The following is a 17,526-nucleotide window of genomic DNA, read 5'->3' as shown; positions in this document are numbered from 1 at the left end:
GGCTGTGCCCACAAGCAAACGTGCTAAGTCACTTCAGTCGTGTCCGACTCCCTGTGACCCCATGGACCATAGCCCACCAGGCTCCTCTGTGCATGGGATTCTCCAGGCCAGAATACTGGAGTGGGTTGCCATGGCCTCCTCCAAGGGATCTTCCCAGCCCAGGGATCAAGCCCGCCTCTCTTGCACTGGCAGGCGGATTCTTTACTGCTGCACCACCAGGGAAGTCCCAATGTGGCTGATCTTCCCCTAAATTTGGGGGGATTTTAGATCCTCCTAGAGTTCTGAATAAAGTGCGTGGAAGGGCAGCTTCCACCCTGTGGGCCTCCTGGGGCCATCACACCGCCCCCCCCACCCCCAACCAGGACCAAGGCCCCACTCTGGGTGCCCCGGGCTCTGCACGGCCCTGAAATAGTTCCTCTCCGCTTTCCCCTGATCTGTGTGCTGACCCTTGAGTCCAGGCCCCTGCCACTGGTCAAGGCCCCTTCCAGGCTCAAGATCATGGAATCTGAGGGGGTGGTGCCCCTGCCCAGCTGACCTGGGGGTGCCCAGGCTCTGGGGTCTGAGGCCTGGACAGTATATCCTGTGAAAAAGACTGGAGTGAGGTGGGGAGAGACCAGGAGGACGGGGATGAGGAGGGTGGACAGAGGTGGACGAGACGGGACAGAGGGCTCCAGGGAGACAGAGGGCCCGAGGGGGCGGGCTCAGAGGGAGCCACCAGGCCAGAGCAGGGGAGGGTGGGTGAAGCAGAGACCAGGAAAAGGAGAGACGGCATGCACGGAGCTGGGGTGAGGGGCGGGCCACGCAGAGACGGGGAGACGCCGAGAGACATTCAGCGAGAAAGACAGACACAGAGAAAGATGGGAGAAAAGAGGAAGGAAAAATAAGGCACAAGAGACAGGCCAAGGCAGCCAAGAGGGAGAAGGAACTCAAGCAGCCAGCGACGGAGGCGGGGGCAGCTCCGAGTGCCGCGCGAGAGGGTCGTGCAGGGCGCCGGGCAGCCGACCCACCGACAGCCGAGCGGGACCCGGGGGGGGGCGAGGCCCCTGGCCGCCAGGGGCGGGGGGACCCGGGGTGCGTGCGGGAGCGGGGCCCGCGGCCGCGAGGGGGCCCGGGAGGCGGGGCGCGGCCGGGCGGGGCGCGGCGGGGGCGGGGCCCGAGGGCGTGTCCGCGGCGGAGCCGCCCCCGCCCCGCCCCCGAGTTGCGCGGAGCGACGGAGCCGGGCCGGGGCGCCGGGGCCGGGGGCGGCTGGCTGGCTGGCGCGGGCAGGAAGCGCGCCTCGCGGCCCGGGCCCGCCCCCCGCCTCCTGCCGCCTCCGGGCTCCCGGCTCCCGGCCGCGCCGCGCCCCATGCACTCGCCGTGCCGCGCAGCCCGCGCACGCCCGGATGGCTCGTCGCGCCGCGGGCGGCGCACCCCTTAGCGCCCGGGCCGCCGCGGCCAGCCCCCTGCCGCCGCGCCCGCCATTCCGGGCCCCGCAGTGCCCGCCGCCGCCGCCGCCGCTTTGGCTGCTGCTGCTCCTGGGGGCGGCGCGGGTCGGCGCCCTGGAGATCCAGCGCCGGTTCCCCTCGCCCACGCCCACCAACAACTTCGCCCTGGACGGCGCGGCGGGGACCGTGTACTTGGCGGCCGTCAACCGCCTCTACCAGCTGTCGGGCGCCAACCTGAGCCTGGAAGCCGAGGCGGCCGTGGGCCCGGTGGCCGACAGCCCGCTGTGTCACGCCCCGCAGCTCCCGCAGGCCTCGTGCGAGCACCCGCGGCGCCTCACCGACAACTACAACAAGATCCTGCAGCTGGACCCGGGCCAGGGCCTGGTGGTCGTGTGCGGCTCCGTCTACCAGGGTTTCTGCCAGCTGCGGCGGCGGGGCAACATCTCGGCGGTGGCAGTGCCCTTCCCGCCCGCCGCGCCGCCCGCCGCTCCCGTCACGGTGTTCCCCAGCATGCTGAACGTGGCGGCCAACCACCCCAACGCGTCCACCGTGGGGCTGCTCCTGCCACCGGCGGCCGGCGCCGGGGGCAGCCGCCTGCTCGTGGGCGCCACGTACACGGGCTACGGCAGCGCCTTCTTCCCGCGCAACCGCAGCCTGGAGGACCACCGCTTCGAGAACACGCCCGAGATCGCCATCCGCTCCCTGGACGCGCGCGGCGACCTGGCCAAGCTCTTCACCTTCGACCTCAACCCCTCCGACGACAACATTCTCAAGATCAAGCAGGGCGCCAAGGAGCAGCACAAGCTGGGCTTCGTCCGCGCCTTCCTGCACCCTCCCGACCCGCGACCCGGCGCGCAGACCTACGCGTACCTGGCGCTCAACAGCGAGGCGCGCGCGGGCGACAAGGAGAGCCAGGCGCGGAGCCTGCTGGCGCGCATCTGCCTGCCCCGCGGCGCCGGCGGCGACGCCAAGAAGCTCACGGAGTCCTACATCCAGCTGGGCTTGCAGTGCGCGGGTGGCGCGGGCCGCGGCGACCTCTACAGCCGCCTGGTGTCCGTCTTCCCCACGCGCGAGCTGCTCTTCGCGGTCTTCGAGCGGCCGCAGGGGACCCCGGGGGTCCGCGCGGCTCCCGCCGCGCTCTGCGCCTTCCGCTTCGCCGACGTGCAAGCCGCGATCCGCGCCGCGCGCACCGCCTGCTTCGTGGATCCTGCACCCGACGTGGTGGCCGTGCTCGACAGCGTGGTGCAGGGCACTGGGCCGGCCTGCGAGCGCAAGCGCAACATCCAGGTAGGACGCCCAGGCCGCCGGGGCTCGGGGACCGTCCCAGGGCGCCGGCGGGAGGGCGTGCGGGTAACCGGGCCGGTTGTGCAGCTGAGCAGGTCCCACGTGTGAGCGTACCTCGACCCAGATGTGCGTGTATGGGGACCCAAGTGTGAACTCTGCGCCCCAGGTGCTTTTGCGGAGTCCCGGGTGTTGACCGAGGATACAGGTGTCAGCCGAGGTGGGGGGCACTGGCCTGAATATGGTGTGAGCCCGTTGGGCAGTCCTAGGAGTGCTCCCTTACAGGTGCACGTGTCTAGGTGTAGGGGCATATCTTCTAAAGAGGTATCTGAAAGACATGTTCTGAAGAGAGGTGGGTGTGCAAGTGAGGGTCGTAGCAGTGGGCTGAGGGCACAGAGTGAGTGCCGTGTCTCCCCAAGGTGTGTTCAGGGCTGGCTGTGTGGCCCCTCAGAGCCGCCTTTGGGAGCTGGCAGATGTGTGCATGGGTGTGGCAGGTGTGTGCCAGGGCCCTGCTGGTGGGGGGTGGGGAGAGGAACAAGTGTGTGCAACAGACCCGCGTGTCACTGAGCTGGGTGACGCGGGAGTGGAGGCAGTCCAATGTGGGCGGCACAGGGACCCTGGCATTTGGGAATCCATCGGTGCTCCAGGGAGGCTGCCGGTTGGCAACAGCACCTTTACGGAGCATTTAGCGTGCACCAGGCGTGGGGTTTCGCCTACTAAGCACATCCCAAGAGCGTGACTCTATGTTCAAGCAGTAGTCCTCTCAGGTAGGCTCTGTTCCCATCCCGGTTTTACGGATGAAGCAGCTGAGGCCCAGAGAGGTTAAGTAACTTGCTGCAGATCACACAGCTCAGGAGGAGCAGAGGCAGGATCTGGGTCCAGGCTGTGTGGCCTGGAGCTCAGAGTGTGAGTGTCCAAGGAGGAGTCGGGGTGGCTGGGGTGGGGAGCTGCCGCTCCAGGAAGGGAGGGAGGCGAGCAGGACTGTGTGTGTAGCGCCTGAGTGGGAGCTGGAGGGAAGGGGGAGGGTCAGGTACCCCAGCAGAAGAATGGGAGGCGGCCCAGGCATCTGGGGCTGGGCTCGGCAGGGGCGAGGGGATGTCCAGGCTGGGGGTTTGATATCTCCGTTGATCTGGGGTGAACGTGACTCAAGGGCGCTGGAGGGAATTGTGTGGTCCTCAAGGAAGCCAACCAGCAAGGGGTCCCTTCTTCAGGGGGCCCTAGAGGTGGACCCCCGTGCCTTTTCCGCTTTCTCCATCCCCAGCTGAGTCAGGGGACCCCTGGCCGCTCCCCTCGGAAACCTCGACTTCTTCAAGTGCAGAACTCAGCCTTCCCTGGAGAGGACGGGAAGGAGCCCTCCCTGGGGCTGGTCAGCAAGCTGGTCACGAGATGAATTATTCCCCCTGTGGGTGTGCCCAACACTGGAGCTTTGGTAAAACACAAATTCCTTCGCTGCAGCTGGGCTGGCCCCCGCCCTGGCCCCCACCAGTGCCCACCACTCGGCTGGCCGGCTGCCCTGAAAGTGAAGGTCACGGTGGGTGAGCGGGGTGGGCGGACCGGGAGACAGCAGCCGCCCAGCGCCGTGCTTGGGACATCCACTCTTCCCCTCCCTGAAACCCTCAAGCTCCGCCGGGCTGTGGGACACAAGCTTTGTGTCCAGGGTGGGTCTCAGAGCTGCAGGAGGGGAATGGGGAGTCTCCCTGATCCCTGGAGGAGAGACCCCGTTGGAAGGGCCTTTCCAGGCCTGCGCGGCCGTCCGGGCCCACGGTGTGAGGCCATCTGTGGGATTCCTCAGGCCGCAGCCTCCCTTCCCCCTCCGGCAGGAGCCGCCCTGGTTCCCACGGTCCCTCGTCCCCAGCCTGGCCTGGCCTGCTGCCGTGAGTCACTCTGCTGAAGGGGGCTGGGGCTTCCCTTTCCTGGGGGGCAGGGCCTCTGCAGGGACACCGCCCCAGGAACAGTGGCCCAGTGCCTCCTTGCCACCCCAGGGCCGATTCCTGGCCCTGCCTGGCACTCTCCCTGTGTCCTCCACACCCCCTTCCCTTCCCTGTGCCCAGCTGTGGGCACAGGCCAGGGCTGCTCCCAGATGTGTGCAGGGTCCCCGGTCCAGACCTCTAGCCCTGGGGGGCAGGCGGCAGTGGGAAGGGCAGTGGTTTTTCTCGCCCGCTGCCCCCGTAAAAGCTAAGGATGTGGACTTCGCACGCTGGGTTAAATCCTGCTCTTGCTGCTTCCCAGCTGTGTGACCTCGACAAGTGGCTTCTCTCTCTGAGGCTTAGTTGCCTCCTCTGTAAAGTGGGGACCTTAGATCACTAAGGATTCAGTTCAGTTCAATTCAGTTCAGTCGCTCAGTCGTGTCTGACTCTCTGCGACCCCATGGACTACAGCACGCCAGGCCTCCCTGTCTATCACCGACTCCCGGAGCTTGCTTAAACTCATGTCCATTGAGTCAGTGATGCCGTCCAACCGTCAACCCTCGTCTCTAAGGATTGATAAGGACCAAATCAGTTAATTTTCAGTATCCAGCACACAACGGGCGCCCGGGGTGTTAGTAGCACGTCTGAGCTTAGTCCTGGACATCAACCAGTGACCTCTCCTGGCTTATTCTGCAGCCCTGAAGACCCCAGAAACATTGCCTAAGTCCCTGTGGTGTTACTGGGGCCCAGTGGAGGCTCTCTCACCGTCTGCTCTCGTGGACCGTGCTAGGCGAGTGGAGGCCCGGACACGTGGCCAGGGCGTGGGCGCTGTGATGGGGGAGCTCAGAGGGGCCTCCAGGCCTCTGGGGAGAGTGGTGTAAAAGCGCAGGTGGGTGGGCGAACAGGAGTTGGGCTTATGAAGATGGCAGGAGAAGAAGGAAGGGGTCCAGGTCAAGGGTCACAGGTCCAAGGGCCTGGAGCGGCAAGGCGGGCTGGGGCGGTGCAGGGTGAACAGTGTGCCGGGGCAGGGATCGGGAAGTATGAGCTGGGTCAGGGGGTAGGCGGGCCTGCCCTCGGCACGGCTGTGTCCTGGGGACACGGGGTAGGGGGGTGGGGGACTCTAAGGGCTTCAGCCAGAGCATCCGATCTGAAGGAGCATCTCAGTTTCCCCGTCTGTAGAATGGGAGTGATAACAAAAGTACCGCCCTTCCAGGACTGCGGTGGGATTACCACAGGTGAGGCCTCTAGCAGCGTGCTGGGCACAGGTGCTTGCAGTTACTGGGATTACATTTAGCGGAGCTAGTTTAGAAAGTTGCTAGTTGAGAAGGACAGAGGAGAAGCAGGGTGAGAAGGAAGGAGGCTGGTGCCATCTTACAGGCAAATGGGTTCCTCCTGTATTTGCACGTATTTCTTAAGCACCTACTGCGTGCTGGGCCCTGTGGTGGACGCTGGGGCAGCCGTGGGGGCAGCCAGCCGGGCCTCGTTCCTGGGGGATGGGTATGAGCAGCCTGGCGGGCCTGGTCTGAGCGCATGGATGGAAGCAGGGGGCTCTGGACGGGTTCGCATGCCCCAGAGGTGGGGACAGACAGGATGGAGGAGGGAGCGGCCCCGTCCAGCCCGGCACTAGGGTGGAAAGCGGGGTAGGGGCTGAGACAGAGGTAAATGGGGAGAGAGTGAGTTCGGTCGGGGGCGGGGGTGAGTACCAGGGGCCTAGAGTCCGTCTCCCTCCCAACCTCCTGGGGCCTGACCGCCGCAGCAGCAGGGGGCCTCGGTGGGGCTGACCACGGGGGCCAGGACCCTGGTCTCCCATCTCCTCTCCAGGAATGTCTGACCCCCAAGCGAGGTGGCTCCTCCAGACCTGTGGATACCCGACCCTCATGCTCTTTCCTTTGGGGCCTGGAACTCCAGAGCCCCGGTTGGGGTGGCCTTGGACATTCCAGCTCCTCTCCTGGCAGGCTCTGCCCCTTGCCCGCCACCTTGAAGACAATGAAGAGGTGGGGAACCTTGGCTCCCAGGCTTCAGAGGCCCTCAGCTTTGTCAGTGATTGTTTTGGGCGTATTTGGGTCTTTGGACTATTCTGAGAAAGTGAGGGAGGGAATGAGCCTGCATCGCATGTAGATCGGATCCCTTCCCTCACTTCGTGAATGCGGTTTGAAAGTGGGACAGGAGGTCGCCTCGTGCTGTCGTTGGGGAAACTGAGGCACAGAGCTGCCCAGCACGGCGAGGGCAGGCTGAGTCCAGCTCCCTTCCCTGGGTCTTTCCCTTCAACCTTTGAATGACCGAAAGTTCGTGTTTTTAAATCAAAAAGAAAACCAACAGGGAAATGTCAATGTTGCATTTTCAAGGTGTCTTTTTATAGTAAAGGTGGAAAAAAAATGCTCAGGCAGTTTTAAACTGGCATGCAGTGGGTGGGTGCCCGTTGTCAAGAAGGCGTTTTCTGAGCCGATTTAGGGGCTGAAATACAGGGTGGAGGTGGAGGGAGATAAGCTTGCAAGATGGCTTTCCATTTGGAGTTGGGCTGGAGGCTGGGAGTGAACTCCCCGTAGTCAAGGGTATGAGCAGAGACACCAGGTGGGACTTAGGATGGGGGTTCCAGAGGGGTTGGCAGAATGACCTTCTAGCCTAGAGAGACAGACAGGTTCCTCGGCCAGGAGATGGTTACCATCCCTCTCTGCCCAGGGCATGTCATCAGTCTTGACCGCCAGGTACATTAGGGTAAAGCTGATGGTGACTCGTCTTCTTCCTGCCTGTAAGCTGTGTGACCTGGGGTAAGTCATTTACCTTCTCTGGGCTCCATGCATTCTCCCGGTCAAATGGAACAGTGTCTCCTCCTGAACTGAAATCTCACATGAAGCACTCAGGCCATGGCAGGTGGAGGTACTGGTACCAGGAGAAGAGAAATACCTCTGGGAAAAGTGTGCTCAGCGTGTGGAATAGCCACTGGGGCAGGGAGCACTCAGAGGCGGGAGGAGATGGGCCAAACCAGGCCCTGCAGGTGAGCGGGGTGTGGGGTGGTGGGGAGAGAGGGGAGTGTCGGGTGCCCCCCAGCCCAAGCTCCCTGGTGGTAGGCACACCCCAAAATAAACCAGGCCTGGCATCACCACTGCTATTCGTGGTGTAGGCGCTGCGTGTCTGGTGGGCCTGAGGGGTGTGTGGATGGCTCTTTGGGGCTGAATAGGAACCATGGCTGCGTTCCCGGTTCTGAGAAGAAAGCTCTTCGGGCCCTTCAGAGGCATCAGTGTGTTTGTTCTCACAGCCCCCACCCCCAGCCTGTGAGGGAGGGAGTGCTGTTATCCCCACTTTACAGATGGGAAAACTGAGGCCCAGGGTCTTACACAGCTGGTTAACAGAGTAGGGTCTGCAGACTGGCTGGCTGGCTGGCTCTGGAGTCCGCGGTGGATGTCCTCCCGTGTTAGCTGTGGGCTCTCAGCTGGGGGTCTGCAGTTACCCCCACACCCCAGGGAAATTTGGGAGGGCCTCTGTGTTGACATGAAACGCCCTCTGTGACAGCACCTCCCAGCTGGCCCCAGATGGAAGCCAGGAGCCGCCGCGGCAGTGACTCAGTTCCTGGGCAGCGTGATGCTGGTGAGGATGTCTGCAGAGGCCAGGCCACAAGTTGGGGGCTGGGGGTTGCTGATCGGGTCTCCTAGGGGAAGTCAGGGCATCAGGGAAGGTGCCTGGTAACACTCATTTCTGAGAAGGGGATTGTTAGCCCTGGCCCTTTGGGTGCGTGAGTGAGAGGTGTGGTTGGTTTGAGTGACTTGACAGCTGCTTTCCGCCCTGACCGCAGCCCCGGATGGTGCTGTGTCCTGGGGCAGGGCAGTGCTTCAGGGTCCGGAGTTCACTAGGAAGGTGGAGGGTACGTCACTGCCCCCGCCACGCCCAAAGCCGTGGACAGACTGGTACAGACTCCCTGGATGCAAATCCTGCCTCTGCACCTCCTCCCTGTGGCCTCCAGCTAGTCACCCTCCTCCTCCCAGCCTGTACTTCCCCATCTGTAAAGTGGGCTCGGCCGTCAACGAGAGCAGGGCTGCCTGGAGTCCAGTGGAGGCCGAGCATGCGTCGGCTCGGGCCCTGCAGAATCTGCCTCTACAGGAGTCTGACTTGCCCACGGCCACGGCTGGTGGATTTCATGGAGATGAAGGAAGCAGGCCGGGTTCTGGGTTCTGGTTGCCGGAGGGTAGAGAGCAGATGCAGCGTGTACAGCAGAGGAGCCTGAGGGACCCCCTCCCCGTTCTGGGCCTCGGTTTCCCAGCCTGAACTGGGCTGCGGGGTGGCCAGAAAGCCCTCACTGTGCCGCCAGAGCCTCCGTCAGCAGCAGCATGGTTACGATTCCCCTATTATTGTTGCTTCCTGGGAACTGATTTTCTGTTGGGCACTTCGCGAAATTGCATGTGATGTGTATCTTTTAACCCTGCCAGAAACAGAATGGGGTTAGGATTACCCCCAGGCTACAGAAAGGGAAAACAGAGGCCCAGAGAGGGAAAGTGACTTGCCTGAGGTCACACAGCGGTGGAGCAGGTATTGGGCTTCAGAGTCCGCGCTCATCACCTTCCCTTCTTGTTTGCTCTGAAAATGCTGACCTGATGGGTGTGAGCTGAAGAGGCCCTCAAGGTCACGGTGGGAAGGGGTGGGTGGGTCCCTCATGAAGGTGAAGGACCTGAGACCCAGGGACGTCCTTCCCCTGCTGGGGCTGTGGCGAGAACTCCCGTGCCCAGCATGGTCCCAGGCTGGGACCAGGTCCCCTGGGTGCGGGGCTCCTGAGCCCATGATGACAGCCGTCTCCAACTTCGCCCACCAGAGCCCAGACCTCCCAGGCAACATGCCCTGCCTGTCTGTGCTCCTGGTGGAGGGTGCTCTGGAGTGTGGCAGGGAGGGGGGCTCAGCTCTGTTACCCGGCAGCCCCTCAAAAGAGATGAATCAGCCCCTGCCTCTGTCCTCCAGGAGCCCCCAGATGGTCTGGCAGGAGATCAAGACAGGAGGTAGAACACCCAAGCCAGAGCTGCATGCTGACCAGCCTCCTCTGAGGCAGTCAGGGAGGGCTTCCTGGAGGAGGGGTATTGCAGCAGAGCCTTTGACGGATAGGGCTGGAGGATGCCTTCCAGGCAGAGGGCACGGCTGGGGCAGAGGTCCAGAGATGCAGCAGAACACGGCCTGGGTAGCTGGCAGAGATGAAGCTGAGAAGTCTGTGAGGCGTGGGGTGCAGGCCAAGGGTCTGGACGCTGTCCTGTGGGCTGCAGGGAGCCAGCAAGGCCTTGGGGAAAGAGTGAGACACGGGCGGTTTGGCTCTGGAGCAGACCCAGCACTGTCTGCCCTGCATCAGTCCTGCCTGGAGCCAGCGGGAGCCCCCACTGGGGCTGGACCAGGTGACTCCTGAGGGCCCACTGGCTCTGCCAGTGGCGTAGGGGTCGCTATGGAAACCAGCTGGTCCCCGCGTGGGCACAGGCCCGGGAAGTCTCCTAGCGCCGGCCACGTGGATGTGGATCCCGGCTGTCCCCAGAGCTCGGCCGCTTCCCTTTTCTCCAAAGCCCGTGTTGGGCCAGGGCAGAGCCCAGCAGGCCACCTGGAAGGACCCTGAGCCGCCCACTCTCTCCAGCAGCCCTGGGTCCCGGTGTGATGCCAGTGCCCCTGCGATCGGCCGGGCCAGCAAGGCTCGCCCCGCCCCGTCCACCATCCGTCACCCTGAAATTCAATAAATCATGCGCTGGGGGAGGGAGGAAGCTCGCAGCTCCATTACGAGGCCCCACGAGGCCCCGGTGGGGCGTTAATCACGGAGCGCTTCTGCTCTGATCGGTAAATAATGAGGGAGCGGGTCGTGGGCAGAGGCCTTGAAGCGGAGGCCGGGCCAGTAACAGAACTCAGCCACCATCAGCGCTTACCTCCACCCCCAGCCCCTCTCAGAGCCCTCCACTGTCTGTGGTGGAGGCGGTCATCTCCTTGATGGGCCCCAGTTTCCCCAGCTCACAACCCAGGGCCTTTCCAGCTCCACGCAGCCAAATTCCCAGCAGCTGTTGGTGGTCCGCAACAGAGCAGGGGGATGGCGGGACTGTGGGGTTCCGGAGCCAGCCTGCCTAGGTGTGAGGCTCACATCCGGCTCTTCAGGCTGTGTGACCCAGGGCAAGTCACTTGACCTCTCTGTACCTCAGCTTCCTTTTCTGTAAAGTAGCAGTAGCAAGTGAGGATCTGGTGAGGGTTCCATGAGGTTCTCCGGACAGAGGTCTCTGCACACGGGAAACCATCTCTGCTTTTTCTTGTTGTGTTACCGGTGCTATTGCATTGCTGTAGTTGTAAACTTGTCCCTTCTCCGTTGAGGGTCGGCCCCTGGACTGGGATGCTGGCAGCTAGAGAGAAGGGACACGTCTCCGTGTCTCTAGCACATGGGACCCAGCCCAGAGATGTTTGCTCAGGGCCCCCCCGCCCAACTGCCCTGGGCTGCGGTCACAAGCCGTTGTAAGATGACTCTGGGACCCAGGCCAGCACCCCGGAGGGTGGGGAGGAGGGTGTGAGTTCCAGCCTCCAGGCCCCCTCAGCCCCTGGAGGAGGAGAGCCCAGCGTCCCCAGGAGAGACAGCTGCTCCCAGCTCCTCCTGGCCCTTGTCCCTTCAGGGGAAGGAGTGGGGACCCAAACCCGTCCCCCCAGGGCGAGGAGCTGCCCCGCCCCCACTGGCGAACCATCCACCCCCCCCCCCACCCCGCCCAAACCCCGCAAGCCCCCGCCCCCGCCACTTTGGCCTGAATCCTGGCTGCCGATCGGTCCTGGGCTCCTCTGGGACCCGGGGGGGAGGGCTGGAAACACGGCCAGGCTGGGCCGGAATGAGAAACAGCTTCGAGAAGGGGGAGCTGGGTGTCCAGGGGGCCGTGTCCAGCTAACAAAACAAGGGCTGCTTGAGTCAGCGGCCGCAGCGGCAGTTCCCAGGCAGGCCCCGGGTGAGAGCGGCACGGATGGTCCAGCCTCCGATGCTCGACTTCAGGGAGCAGGGGAGCCGCTGCTCCTGGGGGGGCCCTCCTGTCCTCGAGCATCCTGGTCCCTGCCCGGTGGCCTGCAGAACTAATTGGGAACATAGCCACCCCCTAGGATTGGGGGCCGCTGTGAGCTGAGCCTCTGTGGCGGGTGCAGGGCCTATCCCCATTTCACAGATGAGGACTTGGAAGCTCAGTGAGGGTGGGGCAGCCCACAGGGAGTTGAGAGACTTGGCACTTCAGGAGCCTCAGTTTCTCTGCCTGTTAAATGGGAACACGCTGGGAGAGTGTGCTTAGCGCCTGCACGTGGCAAGTCAGCAGTGTGGCCCAGCCTCTGACCCCAGCCTGGGGCCATCCCTTCAGACTGGCAGGTCAGGGGTGCCTGTTGTGGGTGGGTGGACATGTGGTGCTCAGGGTGGCCCGGCTGGCTGGTCCGCACAGCCCTTGGCGCTGGGTGACCCACCTGCTCCAGAGGTCAGGGGGTCGGGAGACCGAGGCGGGCCTCGCGGAAGCTTGGAAGGGTGCGTGCAAGCTGCTGTGCCTGTTGCCACTGGCCGGTTTTTCCTGCCTGATTCAGGCCAGGTCAGGATAACCGCACCGCGTGTCCTAAGGGAACCTCTGCCCACTCTGTGCCTCAGTTTCCCCAGCTTTCCCCCCGGGCTCAGAGCCAGGCCTCCTGACTGACTTGTCCTCTGGCCTGGTTGGCTGTTCTTTCCCACCCTGCCCCGCATGCCCCCTGCCCCAGGAAGTGAGCATCTTGACTGCCAACGGGGAGGTGCTGGTATTTCCTCTCTTGGCGGCAGGCAGCCTCCTCCTTGGTGTGGGGGCTGTTGCCAGAACCCCCCCAGCCAGTCCCCCCAGAGCTGGATCTGTCCTGCCCCCTCCCAGGGCCCGCACACAGTAGCCCAGGTTTTCCATGCCTCAGTTTACCCTCTATGGAGGGTCACTCAATGGGGTTGTGTCCCGGGAGGCCTCTCAGGCTGACGTGCCTGGGAGGAGTTTGGGTTTGAGGGTCACAGGGGTGGCTTCAAACCTGGAGCCGACCGGTGCCCTCGGAGGCCTCAGGGACCTTTCCCTTTAACCGCAGAGCTTTGGAGGAAGCTTGGGAGAGATGTTGCTCAGCTCAGCTCTGCAGGAAGCAGCGTTCAGTGCGTGCCCTGTTTCTAGGCCTGCCTTTTGAGGGAGGGTGTGTGTGTGTGTGTGTGTGTGTGTGTGTCAGTGTGTGTGTGGGGGTGTGTCTGTGTGGGGGTGTGTGTGTGTGTGTATGTGGGGGGTGTCAATGTGTGTGTGTGGTGTGTCTCTGTGTCTGTGTGGTGTGTGTGTCTGTGTGGTGTGTGTCTGTGTGTGTGTCTGTGTGTGTGTCGGTGTGTGTGTGTGGGGGGGGTGTCTGTGTGGGGGGTGTGTGTGTGTGTGTGTCTGTGTGGTGTGTGTGTGGGATGTGTCTGTGTGGTGTGTATGTGTGTGTGTGTCGGTGTGTGTGTGTGGGGTGTGTCTGTGTGGTGTGTGTGTGTGTGTGTGTGTGTGTGTCTGTGTGGTGTGTGTGGTGTGTGTCTGTGTGGTGTGTGTGTGGGGTGTGTGTCTGTGTGGTGTGTGTGTCTGTGTGGTGTGTGTGGTGTGTGTCTGTGTGTTGGTCGCTCACTAACTTTGCAGCCCTGCAGATTGTAGCCCTCCAAGGTCCTCTGTCCATGGACTTCTCCCGGCGAGAGTACTGGACCTCCGCTGCTACCCTGCTGGGCCCTGCTGGCTCCTGCTTCTCCAGTCTTGTCCTTGGGGCACCCTCCCAGGCCCACACTGAGGGAGAAGGAGCCGTGGGGACAGGGGCTGAGGGGAGCCACAGGGGGCAGGCCAGGTGCACCAGGGCTTTGAGGGCCCGGGAGCAAAGTTTGGGTTTATGTTGAGGGCACTGGGGAGCCACTGAAGGCTGTAGAGCTGTGGGAGGGGCACTACCTGCTTTGCATTTTTTCATTTGTTTTCTGATGGCCACGCAGCTGGGCACATGGGATCTTAGTTCCCTGACCAGGGATTGAACTCGTGCCGCCTGCAGTGGGAGCTCAGAGTCTTAACCACTGGACCACCAGGAAGGTCCCTCTTTTTTTAAAAAAAAAAAAACTGATTTAGTTATTCATCTGCGTCGGGTCTTGGTCTCAGCACATGGGCTCTTTCTTGCTTCATGCGGGATTTTTTGTTGTGACACACGGACTCCGTAGTGTGGTACTTAGACTCAGTAGTTGCAGTGTGTGGGCTTAGCTGCTCTGCAGCATATGGTATCTTACATCCCTGACCAGGGATCGAACCTGCGTCCTCTGCATTGCAAGGTGGGTTCTGAACCAGTGGACCCCCAAGGATGTCCCATGTTTTTTTTTTCTTAAACAACTGTTTAGTTCGGAATAACTTTAGGTTTACAGGAAGTTATAAAGACAGTACGGATAGGTCCTGCATACCCTTCCCTTGGGCGCTAGTGGTAAAGAACCCGCCTGCCAATGCAGGAGACATAAGAGACGCAGGTTTGATCCCTGGATTGCGATGACCCCATGGAGGAGGGCGTGGCCACCCACTCCAGTGTTCTTGCCCAGAGAATCCCATGGACAGAGGAGCCTGGGGGGCTGCAGCCCATGGGGTCACACTGAGTCGGACACGACTGAAGCCACGACGCACGTTGCATATGGTGCTTTGCAGCTGTGAAGGCTCCTTCTGGCTGCTGTGCCAGAGTTGGGGAGGGTCTCGGTCCAGCCCCAGCCCCCTGTGATGAGCGCAGGCCCCCCCCGCTGCCTGCTGTTCACGCCCCAAAGCGATCGTGTTCTTTCGGCTCCTCGGCAGTGAAACCTCACCTTCCTGGGATCAGGGTTCGATAGCAATCAGAAACCTCGAGGCAGGAAGGTACCCCCCATTTCCCAGACACAGAGGCCCCACAGCCGGTGTCGTCCACACCGGGGCCGGAACCGCCTGGGTTTGTAGTCGGCTGTTGACGCCTCATCCTCCTTGGAGCCACCTGCCGTGGGGCTGAGGTTTGGTGGGGTCTGCAGGCAGGAGGCGGGAGGCCTGAGAAGCAGGCTCTGGATGCTCTTGTTCCACTGGCTTCCTGGGGAGAAAAAGTCAACACAATTACAGTTGGTAGTGAAATCAATATGTCAGCGCTCTAATGTGAGAGTGGGCAGAGTTGAGCTTTGGCCCCGGGAGGCAGCCAGCCGGCCTGGGAAGGGAGGGAGTGTTCCACTCTCCTGGAAAAGAGCTGAGGCCAGCAGCCGCCTGCCGCTCATCCCATTTTCGAGAGGGATAAACTGAGGTTCTCAGAGGAATCAGAGGTAGCAGCCAGGTGCTGCCTGGCCCCAAAGACCTGTGTTGTCACACACACCATCGACATACAGTTGACTCGTGTTTTTCCTTCAGTTCAACAGCACCCAGCATGGGCGGTGTTGTTCTCAGTATTTCTGCTTGGCAAAGAAGCAGCTGCGTACAGTCATTCACACTTTAGTCAAAGCTAGTTTCCTTTCTTTAGTTAAACCCGGGGCACAGTCTCCTCCTAAAGGAGCTCATGGAGGAATCAAAGTGGTGAGCAGCACAGAGGAGGGGAGAGGTGGTTGGTTTTTTTTTTTTTTTTTTTTGGAGCTGCATCTTGAAGGCGGGCTGAAAGCTTGCTGCCTGGGCGCACCCAGCAAAGGAGCGGCAAGGGTCGGGACTAGAGGGCCAAGGGGGGTCCAGGGGCTCAGAGGTTTGGGAGGGCGTTGGTTGCTGAAGGAACAGCATTATGAAGGTTCAGCTGCCCTGGGAGGAAAGCGTGGCCACATTTGAGAAAGGGCAGAGACTAGTGTGGTGGGAGCCAGGGTCAAGGCAGAGAGAGAAGTGAGACTCCAGGCTGGAGCCGCTGGCAGGAGCCAGCTCACCCAGGCCTTGAGTGCCAGCTTGACCCAGGGCGGCCAGGAGCCAGGGAGGGGCTGGCCAGTCCTGTGCTGGGAAGGTGGCCCCCATGGGTTGGAGGAGGCCGCTGTGGGCGCCCAGCCCTCCCCCTGCACTGGGGAATTGGTGTTGTGAAAGACCAAGGCCGGGTGAGACTCGAAGGCGGGCCGGTGCTGACGGAGGAATTTCAGGCCATGTCACAGGGTCAGGGCAGGCGGTATTTTGGACCTTGGAGCCGACTGCCACCCCTTGGAGACCGAGTTCGGCTGAGGCCACACTTGGGACGGCCGGCCGCCAGGTCCCCAGAGCCCGCTGACCCCCTTTCCCGGGCCGTATCGCCCCAAGAGCAGAGGCCTCGCTCGCCTGCCCACTGGACGTGCGTGTCCAGCTTCCCTTTTTGAGGCAGTTGAAGCCTTGTGATTTCCCCTGGCGGCCGGGGAGCCAGCCTCCCCCTCAGATTACAGATCGCGCAGTGAGCAGCCAATGGGTGACTTCTCCTTTAAACTTTTTTTTTTTTAATTTTATTTTTAGGATAAGGAAAAAAAAAAGTCAGAGGAAAGGCTTTTTAGAGAATTCCTCCGGTGCAGAATTAATGGCTCTGCACTTTGGGGCGGGCAGGCCAGTCAGATTCCCAGGCTGCCCCGCCTGGCCCTCTCTGCCGCCCTGGCCCGCAAATCACCCTGGTCCATGCGGTTCCCAGGACCCCCCACCCTGCTGGACCAGGGACCCACATCTTGGAAAACCCCAAAGGTGTCCCCCGGGCCTCCCAGGTGGCCCTTCCTGCCCCCCTGCTGCCCCCAGAATGCAGGGAGGAAGCTTGCGTCCCCTGGGCCAGGGTTTGCAATGTTAATTTTAGAACAACGTGTTATTTAATGACGCCCGTCATCCGTATCCAGGAAAGAGAAGTTACGCAATCCCTGGGGAAGGCGTCCTCGTGAAGGTCTGGGGCCCAGGTGCCCACTCTCCTGGCTGCTTGCTGCCTTACCTCTTCCCTGCAGCCCCGGGAAGGGAAGTGGGCCCTGGGAAGAGGAGCAGGCCACCGCCTTCCAGGGCCGTCCCCCAACTCAGACCCTGCGATGAACACAGAGGATGAGTCAGATAGGTTCGGTCCGAAGCTGGAAGATGAGGGGCGAAAAGTGATAAGACAGTGTGGGCGGCGGCATCCGAGGCCGAGGGACTGACACGTGCAAAGGCCCTGGGGCAGGACCCAGCTTGGACCGAGGGGCAGAGACAAGGCCCGTGGCTGGAGTCGAGGGGGGGAGGGTAAGAGACGGGCCCCGGCTCCTCAGGCCCCTGGGAGGGGTGTGAGGGAGGTTTAGGATGTGAGGCTTATTCTCAGTATCTCATCAACCATCAGAGAGGGATGGTTTGAGACCTCTCTGCAGAGGAGCGCTCCGCACCTTTACAGGGCTCGCTCGCCACCTCTGTTCGGGGGGAAATGTTGAGGACAGGGTCAGCCCAGAGAGCAGGGGCCAGCCAGGAGAGCCTCCTTTATGGGAAGACGGCGGTCTTGACGTGGTCCCGGGGGTCCAGGTGAGAAAGCTTCTGAGGCAGGCATGATTTACCCCTAAATTCCACTTGGTAACAGTCATGTCAGGGACCATCACGTCTGAAACAGCAATAGTGTCAGTTCACACTTCTGGGGCGTTGACCGTGGGCCACGCTGTATGCTGGCGCTCCACAGTGAACTGTCTGATCCACGTGCCTGTGAGGGGGGCGCTGGAGATGCACCAGTGTTGGTTTTTTTTAAGGTTTTTGAAAAGTTGTTCATGTCTTTAGTTCTGGCTGTGCTGGGCCTTCACTGCTGCGCGCGGGCTTTCTGAAGCCCGTTGCGGTGCTGGGGCTTCGCGTTGAGGTGGCTTCTCTTGTTGCAGAGCTCAGGCTCTGGACTACAGACAAGTTCAGTAGTTGGGCCGCATGGGCTCCGTTGCTCCGAAGTGTCCGGGGTCTTCCCAGTCTAGGGATCGAACATGCGTCACCTGCACTGGCAGGCAAATTCTCAACCACTGGACTTACCCAGGAAGTCCCAGATGCGCCCACTTCACAGCTTGGTAAACCGAG

General features: G+C 62.1%; 1 protein-coding gene across 1 annotated transcript in view; it reads left to right on the top strand.

The window, feature by feature from the left end:
- The first annotated feature begins 1,382 nt into the window (after window positions 1-1,382).
- PLXND1 (plexin D1) overlaps window positions 1,383-17,526 on the top strand; it is a 48,703-nt gene continuing 32,559 nt past the window's right edge. The window contains exon 1 of the mRNA XM_052660632.1: window positions 1,383-2,711. Coding sequence (XP_052516592.1) covers window positions 1,383-2,711 — 1,329 coding nt within the window. The remainder of the gene's footprint in view (window positions 2,712-17,526) is intronic.

Source organism: Budorcas taxicolor, chromosome 1 (assembly GCF_023091745.1).
Source record: "Budorcas taxicolor isolate Tak-1 chromosome 1, Takin1.1, whole genome shotgun sequence".
NCBI lineage: Eukaryota > Metazoa > Chordata > Mammalia > Artiodactyla > Bovidae > Budorcas > Budorcas taxicolor.
The sequence above is the reverse complement of the archived record's forward strand: the minus strand, read 5'-3'. Positions and strand labels throughout refer to the sequence as shown.